The 25933-nt window shown below is 38.2% G+C and overlaps 2 protein-coding genes across 4 annotated transcripts in view; both read right to left on the reverse strand.

The window, feature by feature from the left end:
* Positions 1 to 672: 672 nt before the first annotated feature.
* On the reverse strand, positions 673 to 20167 carry nim1kb (NIM1 serine/threonine protein kinase). 3 transcript variants are annotated; one of them, XM_061734513.1, is made up of 8 exons: positions 18533 to 20167; positions 18062 to 18167; positions 17224 to 17292; positions 15601 to 15665; positions 15330 to 15465; positions 14679 to 14806; positions 11640 to 11738; positions 11104 to 11488 (listed from the first exon to the last, which is right to left on the reverse strand). In XM_061734513.1, exons 1-8 carry the CDS (start codon positions 18593 to 18595, stop codon positions 11360 to 11362), a joined length of 795 nt encoding a protein of 264 aa, XP_061590497.1. In that variant the 5' UTR covers positions 18596 to 20167; the 3' UTR covers positions 11104 to 11359. The 3 variants fall into 3 exon arrangements, with proteins under 3 accessions (XP_061590496.1, XP_061590494.1, XP_061590497.1); XM_061734512.1 differs by lacking the exons at positions 11104 to 11488; positions 11640 to 11738; positions 15330 to 15465; ... (2 more) ...; positions 18062 to 18167; positions 18533 to 20167 and adding exons at positions 673 to 1935; positions 3283 to 3551; positions 5661 to 5936 and having other exon boundaries at positions 14679 to 14709; XM_061734510.1 differs by lacking the exons at positions 11104 to 11488; positions 11640 to 11738; positions 14679 to 14806; ... (3 more) ...; positions 18062 to 18167; positions 18533 to 20167 and adding exons at positions 673 to 1935; positions 3283 to 3551; positions 5661 to 5936; positions 8859 to 9713.
* Positions 20168 to 20319: 152 nt separating this feature from the next.
* Positions 20320 to 25933, reverse strand: part of LOC133455455 (growth hormone receptor-like) — a 61866-nt gene continuing 56252 nt past the window's right edge. The window contains exons 15-17 of the mRNA XM_061734514.1: positions 25637 to 25727; positions 24866 to 24935; positions 20320 to 22290 (exon numbers count right to left, since the gene is read on the reverse strand). Coding sequence (XP_061590498.1) covers positions 21451 to 22290; positions 24866 to 24935; positions 25637 to 25727 — 1001 coding nt within the window. The 3' untranslated portion in view covers positions 20320 to 21450. The remainder of the gene's footprint in view (positions 22291 to 24865; positions 24936 to 25636; positions 25728 to 25933) is intronic.

A 25933-nucleotide genomic window follows, 5' to 3' on the forward strand; every position in this document is an offset into this window, starting at 1 on the left:
TGCGAGGGCCCGTTCTTCCTTGCTTGGAGCTTTAATTATTATTATTATTATTATTAACTCTTTGATTAACCAGACATATTTGCCATTAAAAATCTTTGAAACTTATGAAATGCTTATAAATGTTCTTCTGTACCACAGAAACACTGAATCCTGAAGCAGCACGGCTGCAGATATCAAAATCTGTGCCATTGCCACACCTTTTGGCCATGAATGTATTTTCACATTTTCAATGTCTTCTTTAAAGTATTACACTCATTCACTTTTTGAAGCCTAAAAAAAAAAAAAAACCCAGAATAGAAACAAACACAAAAAAAACTTAAAAGGAAATAATCAGATGTAAAAAAAAAACAACAAATCACACTTAATTTTAATTGGTTATGCTCTCAGAGCTAGTTTGTTAAATAAGGCACTTTTATGAAGGGGATGAGACCTTAATGAGACTCAGGGTCTGTTGGAGAGATTGTATTTTTTGATTGCCACGGGAACAGTACACCATGGTGTCCCCTCAGAAGAGCTGCAGGATGCAGCTCCATGCAGAGAAAGGGCTTTTCCATGTGATAAAAACTTCTGAGTCAAAGAAAACTACAAATTACAAAAAGAATCAGAATCAGAAGAATCAGAATCAGAATACTTTATTGTCAGTGTACCTGGGTACAGTGAGATTTGAAGCAGCATCACCTCTCCAGTGCAAGACAAATAACAGTAGTGCAAACAATAAGAAATATAAGAAATATAAATATAAAAAATATAAAAAAGGTTAAGGTGCATTTGAATAGTTTTTTTTACAGATGATAGTATATACACATGTAGGAATATTGCAGAGTCCGGGAGAAGTATTGCACAGTTAAAAAAAAACAGTAACGAAGATAATTCGTTCGTAATGGCTTTGGGGAAAAAACTGTTTTTGAGTGTGTTTGTTTTTGACCTGATGACTCTGTAGCGTCTCCCTGAAGGCAGCAGGTCAAACAGGTCAAAAAGAATTTAAGTCCCTCTTCCATGGATTAATGGACTTTCACTAATATCTTAGGGGCCTCAAAGACTTTCATGTCATACAGTAAGCCAAACTACAAAGTGTAAAAAGTCCATCAGAAATCTGCAACTCTCATTCGTCAATGCAAAAGTATAAAAAAGTTTACAAAAATGTGAAGCGTTCCTCAGAATTTAAACAGTCTGCTATGAAAGTACACATAACTTGGATGTGTGCCTCAGACCCCTGTATGCTCGGAGCCCCTCTCTCTTGGGGTCCCTCACCATTCCTCGAACCACTGGTGGACAGTCCAGGCCTCTCCTCTTCTGGGCTTGATGGAGCAGGACGCGGTAAACCCCGGTGACAGGGCTGCGACTGTCTTTGAGCGGATTGTTGTGCAAGTGCTCCGCGGTAAAGCCAAGCTCCTCCAGCAAACCTCTGACTTCCTCCTCTTCCTCCTCGTCTTCGTTTCTGGATTCCGAGTCCAGCAGGCTCTGCAGAGGGCTCATAGGTTCGGCGGGGACCCACGGCCAGGGAAACTCCACAGGTAAGAGCCAATCGCAGCCCAACATTTGGTCGACGGCGTAGCGCTCGGCCGGGACCGGCTTCAAGATGCCCTTGATGAGCCTCTGACAGGGGCCCGGCACCCAGGGGGGTATAGTGTAGGTGCCATCGATGATGCAGCGCCGCAGTTTTCCCATGGTTTCGGCACGGAACGGCATCGTACCGGTCACCATGAAGAAAAGCAGCACTCCCATGGCCCACACGTCTACTGGAGGCCCCAGGTAACACTCGTCTTTGAAGAGCTCTGGGGCCGCGTACGGTGGTGAGCCACAGAAAGTATCGAGGGCATTGCTGCGGTTTGAAACCCGTGTGCTGAATCCAAGGTCAGCCACCTTCACGGAGCCACTGGTGGTGAACAGAACGTTCTCTGCTTTCAGGTCCCGGTGGATGATGTTGGTATTGTGCTGCAATAAAATAAAAAAATAAAACAAAAACCCAGACTGTTGAGATGATTTTGTAATCAGGACAGATCAATTTCTTTTTTTGGTCACAGGAGTGTGGATCTGTAATCATGTTTAAGTTAATGCAATTTGTTTATATAGACTAGACGGGATGTACCCAAAAAGTGAATGTAAGGAGCATTTATGGGTACAAGTCGGGAACCGGCCTACTTTACATATTTCAAGGGTGCTGAGTCCAAAAAAAAAACGGTACCCGAGCAAAATTTTGAGTTTTTGACCTTCTAATTTGCATATTAAAATGGCCGACAAACTGCCTGTCTTGCTCAGTCGTTGGACCATTTTCCCCAAGTTTTTTTGTAAGTAGGCATTCAAAGATGATGAATTAAGTGTCTAGATCTAAATATGGAGCTTCTGAGCATTGCAAAGTCTAGTTCTGAGTGTGGCTATAGGTGGCTGCAGGTGGCTATGGTACCAAAGCGTGTGAAACTTTTACGATCCTCTTTGCTGTTAAATCACCTCAGGCAAAGGGTCCTCAGCGATGGGACTGACCATGCTATGTACTGATCTAAATATTCAACTTGGTACGTTTCATGGTGGTCTATTTTTGAATATTTTTCCCTATTTACCTGGGTTTTTAGAGAATTTAGAGAACAAATGCTTAATTTGCGAGAAAAAAAAAAAAAAAAAAAAAACATGAAATCCCAGACAACTTGCAATGGATTTTTTCTTTGTTATCATATAATATGGTGTACATCATATGTCATATCAACAGGGAAATTTTCAGAGTAACTTTTATTTAATATTTATGTCGGCCTTAAAAAAATTACACAAATAATGCTTAATTTCACCTTAAATTTTGGTATTTTGCATATATATATATATACATAAAAAAGGCACTGAGCCTCCACTATATCCTTGTTTGACCCTTGACTATCGATCTAGAAACTTAATTTCCTCATCTTGATTGCCTACTTACAAAAAAAATATTAGGAAATGGTCCAATAACTGTGCAAGATGGGCAATTTGGCGGCCATTTTAATATGCAAATTAGAAGGTCAAAAACTCAAAATTTCACTCGGGTACCGTTTGTTTTGGACTCAGCACCCTTGAAATATGTAAGGTAGGCCGGTTCCCGACTTGTACCCATAAATGCTCCTTACTTCTTATAAAAGGCCTTTTTTCTGAAATCCGTCTAGACTAATAAAGGAAAAAGCAATAAAATACTTCAAACTATTTTCAGGCACAGAACTCAAACTTTTTTTTTTTCTTTTTTAATTCTCTCTGTGATCAGACATGACCTCTGTTGGGCCTTAAAAGGAATGCTTTCAAATAGATTAAATGATAACCAACCATATATTTGATGGCACAGAGGATCTGAGCGAAGGTGATCTTGCAGGTGTTGTCGGACAGTTTCCCCTCATTGCAGATGCGGTTGTGGAGGTCTCCTCCTCCTGCATATTCCAGGACCAGGTAGAGGCGGCTCGGTGTCTCCACCACCTCGTACAGACGAATGATATTTGGGTGCTGCAGGGACTCCATGCTGCTGATCTCCCTGGAGAGCAGTCGCTGGGCCTGAGTATCCAGTCTCATCCTGTCCAGGATCTTCAGGGCCACTTTGTCTGCGTGAGAGACGAGTGAGTGAGACATTAGCGATCAGCCTCGAGTTAAATGAGAAGTTTGGGACTCATAACTCAAAGGACAGTGATGCAACTTACAACTTATCCACAATGTCAGATGGTGGGGGAAACTGAAAACTAAGCTTACTTAGCCTGACCGTAATCATCTACAATGACTTTAAAGCAGCAGAAGAGTTTAGTTTATGTTAAAATATGAAATGGGCAAAAAGTCCTCTACAACAATGTGAAAGACCGATAAATTAAAAAGCACTATTGTTCTTTAAATTATTTGCTGCTATAAATTGATCTACGAGCGAATGTTTTAATGAGCACACCTAATGTTTCCCTTGTGATTTATTTTCCCTCTTTAGCTTCTTTTTATTTAGATTAAATATTCATAGTATGGAAAAATCAGGTGTATTTGTTTTTCTAAGGTTGCATTTCGTAAATATTAAGTCCTACTTTCATCAGACGATTTTAATTTTTTTAACTAAAAAAATAAACAGGATTAAGAGATACGGTACAAATCTTTACACAACTGAATCCATCTACTGTATATGCACTCTTACGTTACGTTCCAGAAACACATAGCTAATGTCTCCAGGACTGCCTTCTATCATCTCAGAAATATATCTAAAGTAAGATGCTTTCTATCACAATCAGACTCTGAAAAGTTGGTTCATGCTTTTATCTCCAGTAGATTAGATTATTGCAATGCACCTTTTGCAGGACTAACAAAGCGAGTGTTACATAAACTCCAGCTTATTCAAAATGCTGCAGCCAGAATTCTAACCAAAACCAACACATCACTCCTGTTCTATCCTCTCTTCATTGGCTCCCTGTTAAACAAAGAGTAGATTTTAAAGTACTTCTTATTGTCTTTAAATCTATGAATGGCTTAGCTCCCTCCTACATGGTTGACATGCTCACTGAATACATACCGGACAGATCCCTCAGATCAGTGTTCCTCAACCTTTTTTCAGTGATGTACCCCCTGTGAAATATTTTTTCAGCCAAGTACCCCCTAACCAGCGCAAAGCACTTTTGGTTGTAAAAAAAAAAGACCTAAAACAGAGCACTGTGCCATCAGTAACTGATTTATTAAACATAAAGATATAGCTGCTATGCTTCAACCACGACTCCATCGTTGGTCCAAGTGATTGACAGGTGAAGCCAGGTGATTGACAGGTTAGGTGGAACCATCCTGGTGTGGGGGATACTCTGCGGTTTTAGGATAATAAGTTGAATAGCCTACTCCTGAAGATAAAATTCATTTTATGAATTTAGACTTATATTTTCCTCAATTATTTATGAAATATTTATTTTTAAACGATTTTTGCATGGATGCTACTTTTTAAATATATGTATATTTTAAAATCTCACGTACCCCCTGGAGTGCCTTCACGTACCCCCATTTGAGAACCACTGCCTTAGATCATCAAATAAGAGTCTCATCATACCTAGAATTCACACTAGATCTGCTCATGGTGCTTCAGTCACTACTACACTCTCTGGAATTCCTCTCCGCAGGAACTAAGGTCTGCTCCAACAGCCCACTTTCAAAAGCAGAATAAAAACTTACTTTTGCACAGGCGTTTGACTAAACTCTACATGATTGGCTGAGTGATAGCATTTTTGTTATAATGGAATTATTGTTATTATTGTTGTTTTTCTCTTGACATCCTTTTGACTGTTTCTCTTATTGTAAACCTGTAATTTTGTTTGTTTGTTTGTGTATTTGAGCACATTGAGTCCATGCTCATTGTGTGAAATGTGCTTTATAAATAAATTAGCCTTGCCTTGCCTTACGTTCACATAATATCCTCATTTGTTGCTACTGGAGACACATTTGCATGATTTGGAGAACTGATGATAACATAAATTTGCCTAATTTCCTACATTTCAGATTAACCAAAGTCAAGTTAAATCCTAACAACAAATATGCATCTACGTCATCTTTTACATTTTTCTTGTGTTTTATCTGCTGTATCTGGTTTACCTCTGTATTCCACTCATCTTTAATACCTTCTGGGAGGATTTTGTAACTATATAGGAAGGAGAGGTGAGACGGATAAAGAAATCATTTCTCACAGAATAGATAAATCTGTTTACCTTTTGTTAGAGCATGGAAAGCCAGTTTGACCCTGGAGAAGGTGCCAAAGCCAATCTCCCCGCGGACCTTGTAGAAGCCAACCCTTCGGCCTATGATCAGCTCCTTTATGGTCTTCTCATCTTTGCACATATCTCTGGTGAGCTTTTGCAAGGCAGAGAGGGGCAGTGAGGATTCGGAGTCCTCGTCCTCGGGGCCTCCGTCAGAGCTGTCTGTCAGGCTGTAGAGGCTGTGGCAGGGCCGAGTGGTCGCCACCTGGTACTGGCCTCCAGGCATTTCTGCAGCATGCACCACAAAATAGTCCATCCATTACCAATGATGTCCTTTTGTGCGCAAAGAAGAACATGATACAAAGAAACTGCAACTGGATTCAATTCAAAGTTTTCAATGTCAACACATGCAAAAGTGCTCCTTACCACACCGTTGACAGGTTTCACTGTCATTATGTAACAGATTGTAAGCTTAAAGGCAATGTGTGTGTCTTTGTGTGCTAGGGAAATGCCAAAGACCAGCACCACAGGGGGGTCAATTGGGTATGGCAAGGTATGGCAGCCGACACACATCGGCTTCAGGGGAAAATGTAAATGTTTGTTTTTTTTTAATACTTTTATGGAATTACTCAGTGTCTATTTGTATTGATTATTCTATTATTTAATACATATAAAATAACTACAAATGCAAATCAGAACAACATGATCGATTTCACTAGGTATTATCTTTCGCAACACTTGGCCCCCCTCATATCTTGAAATGTGATATGTCCCAGTGGTCGCTATCAATCTCGTTTTTAGCGCACTTTGCAGTTTTACTAACTTAAAAAAATGAAAAGGAAGCAGGCAACCCTGCAATTTTTTTTTCAAAGAAAGAAGGCAAGTGATGGTTCCAATGTTGCCCCAGTCAGTAGCAGAGGGAGAAGGAACGGGTAGGGAAAGCGGGAGTCAGGCTATTAACGAGGCTGTTAGACACTGATGGATTCATTATGCAAGTTCATCTTAAGGTAAGATATCAAATCATCCTACACTCTTATAAATATGTTTAAAGGAAATATTTGACTTTTTTTACTCTCTCTCTCTTTTCTCTTCTGCTCCCTCCCTCTCCTTTTTGCATTTGGACATTAAGGGCCCGATTTACTAAGATCCTCAATAAAGAGTACTAAATTGCGTGTGCACTGAAAAAGTTTGCACGTGCTGTTGTTGTGTGTTTTGCGGGTGATCAACTAAGAAATCTTGCGCAATTGATAACAGGTGCAAACCGCAGTATTTAAATGAGGTGTTGCGTGTCTTACGGTTTGCGCCATGGAGAGTCTGGATGGAAAGCAGGATAGTCGCAAGCGCAAAATGAAATTTGACGAGTTGGAGTTAGAGATATTAGTGGAAGAGGAAAATAAACACATTCATGAACTACAGCAAAGAAATTTAAACATTACCAAAAGAAACGCAATATGGGAGAAAATCTGCGATAGAATAAATGCAGTTGGTAAGAAAAAAAGAACAGCAGATGAGGTTAAAAGAAGGTGGCAAGATATAAGGCGAAGAACTAAAGAAAAAGTGGCCTTTAATAAAACTTGTGCAACCATTTTTAAAATAGCATGCAGCAGAATAAAGACTCTCTCTCTGCGTATTCTTTGATTTTGGCGATGTCGCCTCCTTGCCACAATAACAGCAGCCATCGGTGCGTAATGCTGGGCAGATTAGCACCTTCCTTTCCAACGTATTAAATACAGACGCAATCACAATCCCCGCAAAAACTTTCAGGCTTGGTAAATCTCATTGCGTGTGGTAAATGAACCTATTTGCATTTTCCCCTCCCAGTATTTAGCACTTTCTGGCGGGTACGCCCCATATTGATTATTCATCAGGGCAAAAGTACTAAATGAACAGCGTGTGCTATTTTGCTCATTTGAGAGGCGCAGTCCTCTTTGCACGCTGTTAGTAGATCAGCTTGCACATTGGTTTGTGGGTGATGTCAAGTTTGCACACGTTTTTACGCACGCAAACCTTTAGTAAATCAGGCCCTAAGTGTTTTGTTAAACTGGGATGTCCACGTGATATTGTTGCACTGACATAGTGAATGAAGTGAACAGAATTAGTTAAATTGCATTTGTCGGATACGAGATACAAGATTTCTGCTCTCTAACTCTGCCGCTTGGTGTCCATGGTGCAGAAAACAGATGCGTATTGCGTAAAGGCGCATTGACTGAATTGATCAACACAATAAAGTGTAGTGTTCACAGTAACGTTAGCAGGATGTGAGTGAGACTGCAATTGAAAAAGTTCAAATTTTCTTGACCACACAGATAAGCTACATAGCAGACTTCTGTGATTTGCTGGGCATGTTGATTGAAACTGTAGTTAAGTTCTGTGACTCGAGTCGTAACCTTGTCATACTTTGCTTTGACATAATTGACGCCACTGCAGCACCAGGATAGTAAATTTGAAAAAGACGTATAGGTATTGTTTCTTTAGAAAAGTTGGCAAGATAAAGCCTTTTGCTTCTAAAAAGAAACATCGCAGTAAAGCTTAGGATTGAAAGGCTATATCATAAGAAACCCGAAGACTTATGGAACCAAGAAAAGTTGAGATAAAAGTAGAAATATTTGGCCAGAAAGCAAAGCATCAAGTTTGATCAAAACTAAATAAAACATACCAATAAGCAAAGCAGTATTAAAGTAATAGTAAGTCAACATTAGCTGCACTGATAAATAAATGGATCAAGATGCAGAGTTTATCTACAATATTGTTGTGGGACTTTAGAGGTAGCTGTGCATAAGAGAATACCCTCTAAAATGAAGTGTAGAAATGTATAGAAACTAATTACTAATAAGTTATTGATGCTTAAAATGGCTCTACAAGCTACTGGAGCATGAGGCCTATTTAGTTTTTCATCTGGAGCTTCTGAGCATTAGTTTTGTTGTTATATAAATAATGACAAGGTGTAATATATTATGTATACGGTACATATATTGTCCAGATGATTTTTTGAATGACCCAATATGTAAAACTTCAAAGTGAAAGCTTTTTTAATTTATTTTTTTATGATTGAATGTTAATGATATCAGTTTAAATCATACACTTCTCTACATGACCCCATGTGATCATTAGCACTACAGCCATGCAACAGTGAAGTAGATGGAACAAGGACACAAATAACATCCAAAAAAGGATATCAATATATATAAATATAAATAAATAAGCTCTTACCAAGTGTCCAATCTGCTCTGCTGCATCAAAACATGGCGGTACAATCCAACGCAAACAATACAGAAGACAAGTAAAAATGTTCTTCTGGTGCAGCAGGATCCACGAAACAAAATAAAAAGATTCACTCACATACTGAAATCAAATAAACGCCTGCACCATCTCCACCTCTTTGTGCTGGGATGGTCCAGCACTCAGGAAACAGGTGAGGAGAGTGGGTGTCTGAGTCATTGGTCAAGTGGAGCGTTGGTGTGGACCTCCAAGGCCACACCTCTTCACATTTGCCCCGTTTCTCCTTGAAAGCCCAAGGTCAAGACAGTGTGATGATCTGTAATCCTGTTTTCATTTAGGTCCTGGTCCATTCAACTGACCCGACATCAAAATGTGCAGAGAAATGCAACAGATGACTAATGTCTACACATGTTTTTGTTGTAAGAATATGCAATTATTATGCAGAAAGCAACCACAACAACAACAAAACAAAACACCTGCATGACGTTGAAGGGCTGTGTTTCCACTTAAGAGAAAGGTTAATCTACTACTCATGAAGATGATTTGTTATGCAATAGTATTACCCAATGTTCCCATAGAGATTAACGCGGTGTCCCCTTTAGATGCTGGCTGAACAGCAGAGATTAACAGATTAGAAAGCTGAAGATCAGTGCCTCACCAGGCACAGCGTCTTCATTCCTGTGTGCAATCTCTGTGAGGCGGAGTAGAGCAGCAGCAGCAGGGCACAGCAGCAAAGAGCACAATTTTATCCCATTTTATTTAAATCTATAGCAGATGTGGTTCCTTCTCTGAGCTGTCATTCAGTTCTGACTGAACAGCCTATCATTTTTATTTAAAACTCTAATCAAAAGGGTTTACACACGTGGACAAAATTGTTGGTTTATATATATATATATATATATATATATATATATATATATATATATATATATATATATATATATATATATATATATATATATATATTTACTGATGTATTTACTAATGTATTTATTTAGAGGAGAAGGGTAAAGTTCATTTCATGCTTTGTGCTACATATTTCTGCATTGTGTTGTAAAGATGGGTTCCCCAAATTCCCGACATACACAGGTGGACAAAATTGTTGGTACCCCTAAAGAAGGAAAAACCCACAATTCTCACTGAAATCACTTGAAACTTACAAAAGTAACAATAGATAAAAATGTATTGAAAATTAAATAATCAAAATCAGCCATTACTTTTGAATTGTTTATTAACATAATTATTAAAAAAAAACAAAAACTAATGAAATAGGGCTGGACAAAAATGATGGTACCCATAACTTAATATTTTGTTGCACAACCTTTTGAGGCAATCAATGCAATTAAACGATTTCTGTATTTGTCAATGAGCGTTCTGCAGATGTCAACAGGTATTTTGGCCCACTCCTCATGAGCAAACTGTTTAATTGCATTGATTGCGTCAAAAGGTTGTGCAACAAAATATTAAGTTATGGTTACCATCATTTTTGTCCAGCCCTATTAGTTTTTTTTTTTTTTTAGTAATTATGTTAATCAACAATTCAAAAGTAATGGCTGATTTTGATTATTTAATTTTCAATACATTTTTATTTATTGTTACTTTTGTAAGTTTCAAGTGATTTCAGTGAGAATTGTGGGTTTTTCCTTCTTTAGGGGTACCAACAATTTTGTCCACCTGTGTATGTCGGGAATTTGGGGAACCCATCTTTACAACACAATGCAGAAATATGTAGCACAAAGCATGAAATGAACTTTACCCTTCTCCTCTAAATAAATACATTAGTAAATACATCAGTATATATATATATATATATATATATATATATATATGTATATATATATATATATATATATATATATGTATATGTATATGTATATAAATCCCAATGGAAACTACTTTCCAAAAAAGCCAATTTTCTGAGACACGAACTTTCAGTATCGTTTAAACTCAAAACATCAACTCTGCTCATGAGCAAACTGAGCAAGAGGTGGATAAGAGGGAATGTAGTGAGAGTATATGTTTTGACTGATATTAACCAGAAACAGCATTTTCCAAGGTTGAATCAAAAAATCTAAAAACAAACACACAACCTGGAAAAAAACTAAAACAAAAAAACAGTCAAATTATTTCTCTGAACAGAAAAAGTTAAACAGCTTAAATTGCGTGAACAGGATTAGTATTCCGACTATGTTATTCATTCAGAACTGTGCTTCCTCCTCCTTCCCACTTCCCTTTCTCCTCCCTCCCATAACCAGTCCTTCCCTGCAGGAGTCTAATTGGATTAAACCCTCAGACGAGGATGCAGCGTGTGTTTAAACGTGCTCTCTGCACACCGGTCACCTGTGAGCACAGCAGTGAAACAGCAAACCTCAACAAACATCACCCTGCACACTCAGCAATTAAAGGTCTCAGAAGAATGACATTTTCCTTCGAATGACTTTTGAACATTCCCGGACACGTCAGCAGCAGCAGCCCGTTCACTTTCAAATTAACTAGATCTTTCTTCTCTTCAGACGTATGTCGCTGAGGCTGCTAGATAGCCGAGTCTCTTCCAGCTCTTTGATTCTCTGACGCAGAGCTGAAATCTCTTTGTTCTTCTCCTCCTGGAAAAACTGGAGCTTCTGAGGAAAAACACGCACACCTGTTTATTCAGGATCTTTTATATAAATCAAACTTGTGAATAACTGCAAGTAATAACTATCTATAAGTGGTGTAATCTGTTTCTGAAGAAGACCTAGACTACGCTGGAGTGAAAAGAAGTGCACTGCTCACCCTCTTAAAAACACTCTGCGGGAGAAGGTTGGAACCCTGCGGCTGCTGCTGCTGGCTCCTCTGAGCTGTGCTCTGAACTCTGGCTAACTTTGCACCAAACTGTCAAGACCCAAAGACAAAAAAAAAACCCTCAATCAATAAATCAGTAGCGCTGTATTGAAGTAGCACATTCCTACAACTGAATACGGCACAGCATGCTTCCCAGAGGGAGGCACAATATCTTATACGAGCATCAATATGGTTTTAGAAAAAATCACTCCACAGATATGGCCCTATTACAACTGGTGGAAAGAATCTATACTGCTACACTTATTGAGCAAGCTAATTCTGGTATAGCAATGCTTTCAAAATGGTTCCTTGCAAACAAGTTGTCGTTAAATGTTAACAAATCTAATTTTATTGTATTTGCAAGTAAAAACTAAAAATATTGTCCGCAAAAAGTTAAGATTTCTATTGGTGGTATTACAATCAATCCGGTTTCATCCACCAAATTTCTAGGTGTCTTTGTGGATGAGAATTTGTCCTGGAAAGAGCATATACATTCTGTAACTAACAAAATCTCTAGATCCCTTGGTATCATCAGAAGAATCAGAGGTTTGGTCCATCAGGCTTGTCTCGTTAGTCTTTATTACAGTTTAATTTATCCTTATCTCATTTATGGAAACATTGTTTGGGCAAGTACATATTCATCAAATTTACACAAATTACTCATTACTCAAAAGAAGTTTGTAAGAATAGCTACTTCTGCCTCCTATTTGGCCCCATCTGCCCCTTTGTTTAAAAAATTAAATTTATTATCCATCTATGATATTAACATACTCCAATCATGTGCTTTCATTTACAAATGCACTTATCTTGCAAATATGCTTCCAAGTACTTTCAAAGATTTTTTTAAGACCAATTCACAAATTCATAACTATAATACCAGACAATTTGAGGATCTCCATTCTTCATTCAGTCGTACCAATAGCAGTCAGTTCTCCATCAAAGACAGAGGTGCCTCACTCTGGAACTCTCATATACGTATTGCAAAATCTTCACTGTCTATTAGTAGTTTTAAACAGAGATTGAAGACCAGCCTTATTGATCAAGCGTCTAGAAGTGCTTCCACTTAATGTGGACTCACTTCTGCACGTGCACACCGAGAAATTGTCTGTTTATATCCATCTTTTTGGAACGCTGTTTTTTTTGTTTTTTGTTCTTGCTATTATTTCAATACAATGTATTTTCTTGGTGAAAACTTTGAATAAGCCCATTTAGGGCTTCCTTTCTCACCTGCACATATTTTCATGCTTTTATGTTCATTTAAACTTTTGTACCGTTTTTTTTTTTTTATGTTGTGAAAATAAACAAATCAAATCAAAAATCAGAGGGAAGATGCAAAAATAAGTGATGAGTATTGAAGCTTTAGCTTCGAAAAAGAGTGGAGAAAAACGAAGCCCAGAAAAAATATATAATGTACAAGGCAAAAAAAGCAATAATTTGAAGTATTCATTTTCTGTTTGACTTTTTTGTGTCTCACATTTTTGTAAGAAAAGCTTCCGTTTTTTGAGGGTTTTTGGTGAATTCCCCTATGCAAAGCTCTCTTAAGGTCCCGTCACTCTTCCATTGCCATGCTTGACAGTTGGAACGAGGTATTTCCGCTGAAATGCTGTGTTTGGTTTCAGCCCAACATGGCAGGTAGGTATTCACTAGCTATTAAGGTCAAGCAACTGCCCTTTGAGCTCATCTGGCAAACATGATGTTGCTCTTTGTGTCTCGTGGTTTGTTCAGATACATTTTTGTGAATGTCCGCTGTGTGTCCATGTTGCAACCCTCTCAAAGCTTTCCAGTGTTGCCATGGACTTTAACTCTTAACATGCACAGTGGGGCCTACCTGTAGGGTCTGAGATGCAGCTCTTTTATAGACATTAAGGCAAATACATTTCATTTTCTGCAAACCACTATTTATGAAGAGATATATATAAAAAAACAACACAAAAATACTAATATAATTTCTCTAGTTATCATCCACATAGTCCACATCCACATTGAAGAAAGGTTTGGCATATAGTGAGTTATTGGGAATAAAAAGGATTTGCAGAAATGTGGAAGATTTTAACAGAGGAATTCCAATTAAAGCATCTTAGATCCATGCTTTTTGAAGGTCTGTTGCAAAAGCCGATGAAAGCTTTTAAGATCTGCCGCTCAATCACATGGCCCCTCATCTGTGGTCCTGACTCCTACTTTTCCACCCATGTCTCAGTCATTGAAGGAGGAAATCAGAAAAAAAAAGTGCCAACTGTGATCCAACTGTTGGTCAAATATGAGCACTAACCCACCATAGTTTCCTACCAAGTGATCAAACACTTTGACAAAGAAGCTGCAGAAGAAATTTGGAAGTTTCAAAGTGAAATGTGTTTTACATTCACACACAGACAGAAATGAAGGCTAGGCGTAAGACCGCATGTATAATTTACCTGTCAAAATGCTCCTGTGGGTTGTGCTATATAGGTAAGACAGGATTGAAAACTAAGATAGATACATGCGGGGGATTATAAATGGAGACGAGAAGTCTTCTACTGACAAACATTTCACTTTAGCTGGATGCGGACTTCGTCGATTTAAGGACACGGAGACTGTTAGGTTTATGAGAAGGGGGGGAAATAAAGAGAATACACTTCTTTAAAGAGACTGGAGTCACGTAAACAGAATGAAAAGTGGTTTTCCTGCCTCTTATGTATACATATACACACACACATATATATATATATATATATATATATATATATATATATATATATATATATACATACACGAGTGTTAACAATCACATAACTTATGGCTTGTGTATGCAGGTTGTATGAGCCCTACGCTTGCATGAGTCAAGACATTTTGTGCATGCAAAAAAACCTTTCGACGACCTCGCTGTACTACGTCCCAACATGCTTTATCGTGCTCTTAACTCATGCAAATTTATTAATATACTTATTAATACGTATGCCTGCATATTCGTCGGCATAAGCAGGCTAAATCTTTAAGGTGTGACAGGGCCTTCACCTCCATCTGTAACTTGAGGAGCTCCGTCTGCTTCTCCCTCTCCTGCTCCACGAGCCTCGTCTTCATCGCCTCCAGATCTTCATCCTTTTCTTCCAGCAGTTTCTTAACTTCAGCATCTCTAGCAACCACTGCAAACACAAATATCCAGCAAATTCAGACTCCTTTAGAAGTGCACAGTCGTCCTGTTTAATAACTATCCTGCAGGTTGGACATTCTCAGTGTCAGTGTCTCAACACTGACTACTGTAAACTATTTATTTGGATGTGTGATAACTGAAGACAGGCCCACTCTGTTATAATGATGGAATGATTGTATCCTTGACTTTTTATTTTTGCCTTAGCATCTCAAGTCCTAAAAAAAATCATTAATGTGCAAAGAAACAAAAAAAACAACCCTTAAGGCTAAGTTTCTCAAGCAAATAAAATAAAAGCAAAATGATAAACTGACTGGAATTTCAAACAATACATGCCGGGACACTGCTGACTTTGTGCACAAAATCTAAGTGTATAAACAGCAAAGATGGTGGGAATGTCAGGTCGTTTTGCACGTGGGAACTTAAGCTGATGTCACAGGGAGACTGTTTTTTTTGTCTGGAGTGTTCAGTGGCTTCAGTGAAATGGTGAGAGCATTAAATCATTTGGACGGCTTTACCTTCATTGAGAGCCTTCCTGCGGGCATCCTCCACCTCTGCGCTGCACTGATGTCTTATAACCTCTAGCTCCCTCTGGTGTCTCCCGTCTTCTACTCTCATCTGACTGAGCAGCCGCTGTATGTCAGTTTCTCCAGCCTAATGACAACACAAACAAACACCACACAGGAGCTGAAATTACTGCTGAGGAAACATCTTATTCACGACGGTGTTTAATCAATAAAGCATCTCCCAAGATCCTTCCTATAAGCTACAAGATTCTGTTGGATTTACCTCTGCTGCTCTTTCATTTTGTTGTTTCAGAACCATGATATCATTCTTCAGTCTCTCGTTCTCCACTGAAACAAAGAAATGTTCAGAATATTTGAATGCAGAACATTCTTAAAATCCCAATGCATTATTTGTCAAGAAAAAGAGCACCATCGACCCATCATCTAGACTCAAAAATAATTATTTAAGATTATGGTGATCTGTTGGAGTGTACCCCAGCTCCCTTTGGGTGATATGCAGTACACCCTGGACATGTGACCAGTCCATCACAGGGTTATAGAGTTATACAGTGCTACTGGGATGTTATTTTGCTTAGTCCTTAGCAGAGTTAGGTCTTTTCTTTTTTATGTTTTATTCAAACTTATATACAATGCTAAATTAGAACAAGCTTGGATGATAAAAGAAAAAAAAAAGAAAAGAAAGAAAGTAAGTAAGTGCCAATAATTACTGATTCTGACATTTACTTTAACTTACTTCTTTATAGACAGTATTAAACCAATAGCTTTAATCGTGTTCCTTGTCAACTTCCCTTCATTCGTGACATCGTGATTAGTCTGGCGATGATAACACACTTCCATTGGGTGATAGTCCATCCCAGATGCCCCCGACCCCAGGAACCCTGACAGCAGTTCTGGACAATGTGTTGTTTTTCTTGCAGTTAAGTTAAGTGGCATTTGTGAATGTGGATCCGTACTTTAGTGCTTAAAGGTTTTCCAAAGTAATCCTTCGTCCACAAGGTTATACCCCCAGCTATTAATGGATCTTGATGCAGTGCCATCTGGAGGATCAAACATCGTCAGTGTTGTGTCCTTGCTCTTTGCACACTGAAATCCTTCCTGGTTCTGTGAATGGTTTCATGATATTATGCACTTTCCCTGAGGACCAATGTCTTTAAACATTTAATTGATTTTCTCATGTATTTTTTTGACGATGCAGACATCCTCTGCCTACCTTTGCTGCTCAAAGACTCACAACTTCATAACCATTGCCATTTTGACATGACCTGTTCGCAATAAGATTATTTATTGCAAACAGATTATTTATTGCAAACAGATTATTTATTGACTTAAAAAGTTATTAGCATTAAATCACGCAGGACCAGCTTTTTTGTGTTTGTTGCAGGCCATAATTTTAATTCTAAAACAGATGAGGCTGAGAAATAAAACATAAAAAACGTGAAATATCTTTGTGTGCAAGGAAATAAAAATCCAAGTAAAGACTTATTAGTTTGTATTTATCTATATTTTCCCTACTTTGCTAGCTTTTGTGATTTAAGGATGTTTTTTTTTACCTTTGATTTTGCCTTTTCAATCCTTCTTGTGTTAAGTTAGTTAAGGCAGTAACATGCATCCCTTTATGCCACTGTAGGACGAAGTGCTGAATGAACTGCTGCAGGATGCAACACTGCTTTTACTAATCTCCTTGTGTAGGTGGTGTTTTCACGGGAAAACAACAGCAACGCAGTTAAAAGTCACATTAAAAAGGAACGTATGCGTGGCAGATTATATTTCTTTTACTACAGGAGTCTTAGCAACACTTACACTCCCCCTGCTAACAAAGTTAAAATTAAATGTTCTTATTCTCGTCTAAAAACTATTTTTCAACACAACAGGTTTCTCCAGTCACCTCTGAGGTTGCACTGCTCCTGCAGTGTCTGCTGAAGTCCTTTCACTGTGTCAAGAAGGCCATCTTTCTCTGCAGGGAAATCCACAGGAACTTTACTTTGTACATATGTACATGCAACAATGTGAATGAATTCAACACCGGTCACAAGATTTATTCAGCAATAGAGTTGTTAAGGATGCTTTTCTTTTGTTAGCTGGAACTTAACATAATAGGGAGGCAAAAATACTTGTACGAATAAAGTTCTTGCTTCAATGTCAAATCATTAATATTGACCAGTCCAGTTGTTGTAGACTGAATTACAGAATAAAGGGAAACTATTTTAATTATAGTGATGTGTGGTTAGTGGTTTTCTATATCAATTTATCATGACATGTAATCTGATCTTCATCTGACCTCTAATAAGAGACAATTGTTAAGACAATAGTGCACAAACAATTTAAATCTCTCATGTCTCCATTGAATACATCCATTAAACGCCGGAGGTAAAAGTAAGTGAACTCATACACCATTTACTTCAGGGAAAGCTAATTGGAGTCAGCAGTTTACACATTTGGAATTAATGTGTGGGTAACTTCATGAGCTGATAACTATGATCCAGCTGCCACTCAGGAAGGGTTTTCATACCAAAATATCATCTACAGACATAGATATGTTCAAAAATTATAAGCAAGTTTTGTCACCTTGAGTGGTTCTGGTATCTGGTCTGGCCCATGGCACAAAAACAATTGTCCTAACTGCGGTTCATGAAACCCGCCAGCAGGGGGCGACAGTGCAACACCAACAGTCTGTGGGTTTTCAGTCGAAAACAAACACTGAAGTCCAACCAACAAACACTCACCCTCATTCAGACTCTTCTCCTTGCTTATATGGAATTTCATCAATCTATTTGCATCCTCCAACATGATCTCCAACATGCTGCTTTTACCTTTAACCTCTGTAATTTTCTGTTAACAAGAAACACATGACGTAAATATAAGGACATATGCCGCGTTCCATTTACCTCAGAAATCGGAACTGGGAATGGCAGCCCTGTTGGAATGGTAACTCGGGGGTGGCGAAGCTTCTCCCACTTTCCCAGTAGGAAATCCCACTTCGAGGGGCGTTCCAGTTGAAAATTCTGACTGGGAACTGGGAAATTCCGACTTCCGAGGACAAATGGAACGCGGCAATAAAGTAGTGTGTATCCTACAACATGTCCCAATGGCCTATAAAACCAACCATCGTCAATACTGTCTAGTTAAAAGACATTACCTGAAAACTGATAACAAATATCCACATTTACTGACTCGGCTAGCTAACGTTTGTTTACCTGTTCGAGTTCACCAAACGTCTCCATGAATTTATCTAGATTAACGCAGTTAAACTTTGTCATCTTGAAATTATATTTCTTTTTCAGGGCAAGTCTTATTGTTGCGACTTCTAACAGCGACGTTAGAAAGTTAATAGGCTACACAGCTAACAATTAGGTGTAGATACAGGGCAGTTCGTTTAAATCAGGGTTGCCAGTTCAGGTTAGTTTGCCTGTAAATTTGGCAGTTCAGGTAAATTTCCCTGAAGGGTTGCCAGTTCGGATTAGTTTCCTTAAATTTTAGCTCAGCTTTTTTTTCTCTTTTTTTTCCCCCATGCAGGTTTGCTTATTTTATAGTAAATGTTAATTCCCAGTCATAACGACTCTTCCTCTCCTGTCTATCTCCATTTTTCATCTGTAGAGCCTTACTTTAACTGCTGTAGTGACAACACAGAGTACTTACTGGTGGAAAAGCAGATGAAAGGACAGAATGCATAATATGGGCTAGTTCAACAGCAAAAACACAAATGAACATAGGCCTACAAAATCACATTTATTTTAAGAGTTATATATAATCTTGTCCTTTAAGTCTGCAACATATAACTGAAATATGTTTGTTAATATTTATTTCTGAGAAATGTAGTTAATAATCTACAACAAATTGTCAAACAAAGAAAAAGCATAGACCAATTTTCCCCAGCTGGTCTGCTCTGCTCCAAACCGTGAATGAATCGCCATCAAACATGTCATCTGCATAAATCGGTTAATGATCCATTCATGTGAATCGGCCACGACTGGAACTAGAGGACTCGAGTGCAGATTGGAGCAGTTCAGACCTAATTTTCTCATCAACATCTTTCTTACTAAGCAAAAAAGTAAAGTAGGAAGATTGAACATGATATATACAGTTTCTAACAAATGAAACTACCCAGTTGTGTACCATACACTGTAACTGGAAAAAAACCTAAAAGTACTGTATACAATTTGCTTACATTACACAGTCATTGATTATGATCAATAACATACAGGGTATGAGTTTCAAATAGGCCTTCTTTTTTAAGTGTACAATTACTGAAAATGTGGATATAGGATTCAATGATAACTTTGAGAAACTACACATAAAACGTAGTATCTCATCATTATCTTGGTCATTTATCTCATATTATAATTGACGCTAAGTAAAATTCAATTGAATTAAATTCAATTCTATTGAAAAGATTAACCAAAGTCCCATGATCAATTATCTTACACCAGGGGTTGTTTTATTTAATTCATTATTCTATTTTTTTTTTATCAATTTGCAACCTTGTTTTTCTTGATACTTAAAGGAGCTGTATGTAAGAGCAATAATAAAACGAATCAAAAAATGACCCCGATATGTCAACAGACATTTAAAAATCATGTTCATTTCAAATACTTATGTCACTGACAACAGCACTCAAGCCAGGATATTCCAGTTTAAAAAGAGGAGTTGCAGCCCTCAACTGATGTTCATTTTCTCATGTACACTCAAAACAAACATTGTTGATAACATGATTGGAATATGCAACTGTATCAATTTGTTTTTTTTTAGTACATTGGAACTTTTAAAAGTGCAATAACTGTAGAGGTTAATTAGAAAACATAAACTGCACCATCTAATACAATCAACTAACTGTTAAAGTTTATATATATATATATATATATATATATATATATATATATATATATATATATACTGTATATATATATATATATATATATATATATATATATATATATATATATATATATATATATATACATACTTTAAAAAATATATATTTCACAGCTTAAGGTGTTAAAACAATAATAATAATACATTTTTCTGTAAGTCCTTTTTATTCAATTCACTTATTGAACTTGTATCGCGTAAATGAACGACTAAATGAACAACTAAATCAACTAATGGTACTTTGAGTGAAAAAATCAGTTTACAAAGTTAAACTTTTAGATCTCATGGTTTGTTTGCTTCTGGAACTGGATGTATTCCTGGCACGGGGTGAGTTTTTACAAAAAGTAATGAGTGAGTTCATTAATTATTGGTTTAAGCAGCACATTTTTTTAATAGTGGCAATGATGGCCAAATAATGAAAGAATAAAAAAACTGAAAAACCTGGGATCAAAAACAGGACCAATGACTGTTTTATCACAGGGTATTACACAAAGTCTCTTGATCTGGATTAATCATAATGTACATTAACTACGAGCTTACTTAATACTTGATTTTAATACTGAATAAAGTTACATCCTCTCATGCGATTGACCTGCGATGGGCTCGTGACAGGGTTTAACCTGGGACGAGTCCAGCACCGCCTGAGCCTGAGCAGGATGATGCAGGTGTGTAAAATGAACAAAATTAGTGATAGTCGGGTGAAAGAAGTTTAAGGAGCAGATATGTTGTTTTAAAATGAGTCAGTGCCAACAAGAAAATTAATGAGAATGAATATTTATGAATTTATGAATGCAAAAGCAGCAAATGTTCTAATTGTTCAACAAAAAAACTTAATCAGACATTTATGTTTGCCTTTCAGTCTTACAACCCCTTGTGGTTGTAGCTGTATTAAACAATCTGGTCCTGCTGGGTTCAGGTCCTGCGGATTAAACAAACACACTTAAGATATTTAACAATTCATCATGCACACTCGGTTTTGGGGCTATTCAGTCTTGAAATGTAAAGGCGATTTTCAACTCCAGCCCCATTACTACTCATACACCATTACACATCAAACTTTTAATCACATTGGAGCCCATTCAGATAATGCCATGTAAGTGTAAGGATGTAGTGGTGGTGGCGACAGGACTCCCTTGCTATTTTAGGCAACCTGACATTCAGACTGGGGCACTCGGCAGTCAACCTCCTGGAACTGTTCTGCCTTTCATTTGAACAAGTCTTTGATTGCTTACACTTCACTACTGATTTACGGTGTGATGCTTCCCAGAAGCTCTGGGATCAAGTAGCCATCTGGCGTTGGCAGGGTCTTTGGAATCGTCAGGTGGGGTGCTGGTGTCGAGTTCGGTGTGAGTAAGAGGCTGTTCTCTCTGTCAACACCTTCTACTACTGTGTAGGGGGGAGCATGGGGTAGCAGGGACATGGGAACGGTGCTGTATTCCTGGTGAGAGGACAATGAGTGTGCAGCGTTGCGCTCTCCACCTGTTTGGAAGGGTTCACTAAGGGTGTGCTCCGAGGTGTAGCCTTTGCAGTCTGCATTCACCACAAGGAGCTGAGCTTCTTTCTTTTCTTTCTCCTTCTCCATTGTGTTGTCAATTCCTTTCAGTTTGCTGGTATTATCCTCCACTTCCGTTTGTTGCTCAGGCGACAGCAGCACGTTGCCAAATGACCTCACCTTGCTGACCTGTGTGTATAACGCCTCTCTCACCGGTGCTGCCGAACATGGCTCCTCAGTGCTGGAAGTTTGGACCCCAGAGCTTAACTCAGACTTTGATTGGCATGATGCTTCTTGACTGAGAGTGTGGCTTGGAATGTGGGGGTGGAGACTTGATGCATTAGAGTCACTCAGGAGATCTGGTTCGCAGCAGCTGGAGCGACCTGAGTCATCATCTTTGAAGGCAACTGAGAGCGTGGAGCAGTGAGAAGATGGGAAGCGGTCCACCAGACAGTCTGTGTCCACATCTGTCAGTCTGTCATTCTGCTCCTCAATGTCAAGATCAATAAACTCCACCCAGGGGTCGCTATAAAGCTCCGGCCTTAAATCAGGTGGACAGTCCAGGATTGATCTCAACTCTCGAAACTTCCCTTTCTAAGAGACAAAAGACAGAAAGTTGAGACACTCATGAAACCAAACTCAGCTTGTGAATTAGATTCAAATCCCAGTATATTATGACACTATCTTTTTAGTTATCAATTTTTAATTTATTTTTTGGTCACATTTGGATTTGCCACTAAAATAATGTTGAAAATATCTATAAAAATGCAAGCAAAGATGACAATGGCAGGCCAAGCTTTAAGCACTTTTCCAGTTTGCCCAAATCCACACCAGTATAAGAGGATCCTATTACCTACCAGCACAGTTTTTGAGACCATAATGATAATTTAGTGTTCAAAGACAAAACAAAACTGTCTTAAATGATTCCCAGAGCAAACATGCTGCCATTGTCAGTGCCACTGCACATCAAAGTACCTCAGTTTTGGTTTCAACTTCAAGCTCATGCTCACTACAACTTGATTCCAGATACCAGGCGAGTATAAACCCTCCAAAGGTAGCTGCTCAATTTAATATAGTTGAATGTTTTACTTACATGGGCATTCAAATAGTTCCTTCCCTTGAGAAAATTGTCGAATCTAACTATGAATTAGTGATGCATGGAATCTCAAATTCATTAGATATATGGGTGCCAATTTCACTATCGTTAATAAGGAAAATAAATATTGTAAAAATGAATGTACTCCCCAACCTGTTGTATTTGTTCCAAAACTTGCCTCTCACCCCGCCAGTCAATCTGTTCTCTCATTGTAAGAAGGTTTTCCTCAAAGTTCTTTGGAACAATAGACAACCCAGGTTGAGGCTGTCGTTGCTATATTTGCCCTATGATAGAGGGGGGCTTAAATGCCCTAATCTGCATTGGTATTGGGCAGCACAATTGAGAATGATGATGTTCTATTTCACAGAGAAAGATGCCCCCCTGTGGAGGGAAATGGAATGCCATCAGCTGAGTTTACCGCTTCCTATTTATCTGTACTCATCAAAGGTTCAAAAAGGTCACTAAAAACCCAATGGTTAGAAACATGATTAGTGTGTAGTACCAAGTCAAAGAATATATAAGGGACACCTCCTCTCTCTCAAGATTTAGTCCAATATGTGGAAATGACTCCTTTCTCCCAGGAAGATCTGATGGAGGATTTAAAATTTGGGCGGAAAAGGGATTACAAAAAATTGGAGATATATATAATCCCAACGATAAATATCTGATGTCGTTTGAAGGAATTTCGGATAGATTTAACTTAACTCGTAAGAATTTCTTTATATATCTTCAACTGAGGAATTTCATCAGAACACAGCTAAAACAGTCATTGTCCATCCCTCCCTTGTCAATAATAGAGGGGATTATGGTAATAAACTGTGAGGGGAGGGGCATAATATCCAAAATCTACTATACTTTGGTGGGTGAGACAGCAAAAAGAGTAATAACCCTTACATGGAAAAACATCTGTGGACCGAGTACAGGAAAATGGATCTCATAACTTTCTTTCACCGCCCCATTTGAAAAAATTACGTACATGATAAAGGGCAAATCATTATTTGATGATGTTTGGGGGCCTGTCATTTACTTTTTTGAAAGGTCTAATTTGGATCATCTGATGGATGAATGTGGGGAAACTTATTAATGTGGCTCTCTGCAGCGGCCAAATCTCAAAGCCGTATTATCTGAAATTCATTGCAAAATTTAAGTACTTCAAAAATAGTTTGTTGTCTGTTAATGTGCGTTTATGCACAAGGTCATTTTGCCGAATCTAAAGATATATACATTTGAAGCCAAGAAAGCGGGAATGACCTTTGTATTTAAATGCAACATGTTAAAATCAATAAAGACATTGTTGGAAAAAGATTAGACCGTACCTGACTCAATATATAGCTAAACTCCTGGTATGAGCCATGGTTATATCCCCCTCTGATTACTGCAAAGCCCTCCAAGCTGGCCTTCCAGGTTGTGCAATCAAACAGTATAAGGTCCAAAATGCGCCAGCGTGTCTGGTCTTTAATCAACCCAGACAGGCACACATCACACCTCTGTTTATTGAGCCTACCAAGTAATCTCAGGGGTCCGCACTTGCCTATATGAACTCGTTGTAAAGGCTTACACCGCTTCACGTGCACTGTGCTCTACAGTTAAGACTGTCTTCCCACACCTGTAGCCACAAGAGCAGTCATCCCTCTCTGCTGAAGGTGTTGACAACAGTTCTCGTCCAAGACCACCTTCTTTCGTGAACCCTTTTTAACTTCCTGTTCCGGTTTTATTTACACCTACTGTGTGGCCTGTTATATTACTGTAGCTTGGTTGTATTCCTCTGTTGGAAGTTGCTTTGGATAAAAGCCCTTGCTGGATTTAATGTTATAGTTCAAGAGTGCTAAAGTGCAAACAACTGCAACGTAACTGTTAAGCCAGTACATAATTTACAGTTTGCTCTGATGAGTCCCCAGGCAAGTTAAGTGCTGGCTTGTATACAGCAGCAGGCCATTAACTAGTCCCAGCCCATATTATTCCATGTGTACAAGCATATGTCGCTTTAAAAACCTTTTTTTTATACTGCTACAATTACTGCAGTTAATCGAAGCATGTGTTAATGTAGTATCATAACACACAGAAAGTGAATACCTTGAATAGGTCTGGATCCATTCCTCTTATTTTTGGTCCAGGGACACGGGGCAAAAGAATGAACATCAACCTTGGAAAAGAAAGAAGAAAAACAAAAACTACTCAAAAGCATGAAAAAAAAGAAAATAGAATTAGCATTTTCAAAGTAAGTGCAACCCAATTTCCTTTACGGAACAAAATCAAAACACAAGAGGAAAAAAAGAATACACAATCCTAACAATACACATGAAATTTACATAAATAGCAAAATTAGCAAAAAAAAGTCAAAAGAGTTATGAGGAAAGACATGAACCTATTGGAACAAGAAAAACATCAGTGAGTTAAGTACAAGCCTTTTTAAAAAGGTCTTAGGCTCTATGTTAAGAGCAGACATGATGTCAGCATTCTGTAACCTAACAGGAAGTGGAAAAGCTCTAACTCTAGTCCCGGAAATTCCCGGAGCAATCAGTCGGCTGGGGCTCTGAGAGAAAAATGCTCTCATGGTGAGTTCAATCTGTCAACTGGGAAGGGGCCAGGCCATTTCAGATATTATACGAGAAGTCAGTGAAGACTAAAACTGGAGAAATGTGATCCATCTTGGCTATTACACTGAAGAACTCTGGTTGCATCATTTCCGGGAATTATTTGGCAAATACAACAAATAAACTTGATGATACACCTCTGCAGACATTATCCAGTTTCAGCCAGAGTAAACGCAACGTTGCAATTCATATCGACCTCAAAACAACTGCTGCTGTGTTGCAGAGATCCTGATGAATATAACATACTTACTTCTCTTGATGCGATATGATCACTAACAACACTATGGCCAGTAAACACAACGCTCCAATGATGAGCAAAACCATCCCTGGGAATCTTGAAACTGGTGAAAATAGGACAGACAAATGAAAAGAAAAAAGATTATTTTAAAACAACCACACGTGATTTGATTTACATACGGGCAACATTGATATGCAACATTGATAATGCAGATACAGTGATAAAAATAAAGACTTTATAGACAATAATCACAACACTGAAACAGTAAACGGATCATTGTGTCACTGTGGGGAGAAATATCAATCTTTT

Source organism: Cololabis saira, chromosome 11, assembly GCF_033807715.1.
Source record: "Cololabis saira isolate AMF1-May2022 chromosome 11, fColSai1.1, whole genome shotgun sequence".
NCBI classification, from domain to species: domain Eukaryota; kingdom Metazoa; phylum Chordata; class Actinopteri; order Beloniformes; family Belonidae; genus Cololabis; species Cololabis saira.

Bases quoted from the DNA above. Each gene is read 5' to 3' on its own strand.
- nim1kb (XM_061734512.1), bottom strand. From the start codon at position 5,934: ATGCCTGGAGGCCAGTACCAGGTGGCGACCACTCGGCCCTGCCACAGC. The intron at 3,552-5,660 runs GTAAACAGATTT...TCTCTCACGCAG, and splicing joins TTTCCATGCTCTAACAAAAG to ACAAAGTGGCCCTGAAGATC. The intron at 1,936-3,282 runs GTTGGTTATCAT...ATTTTATTGCAG, and splicing joins TCTGTGCCATCAAATATATG to CACAATACCAACATCATCCA.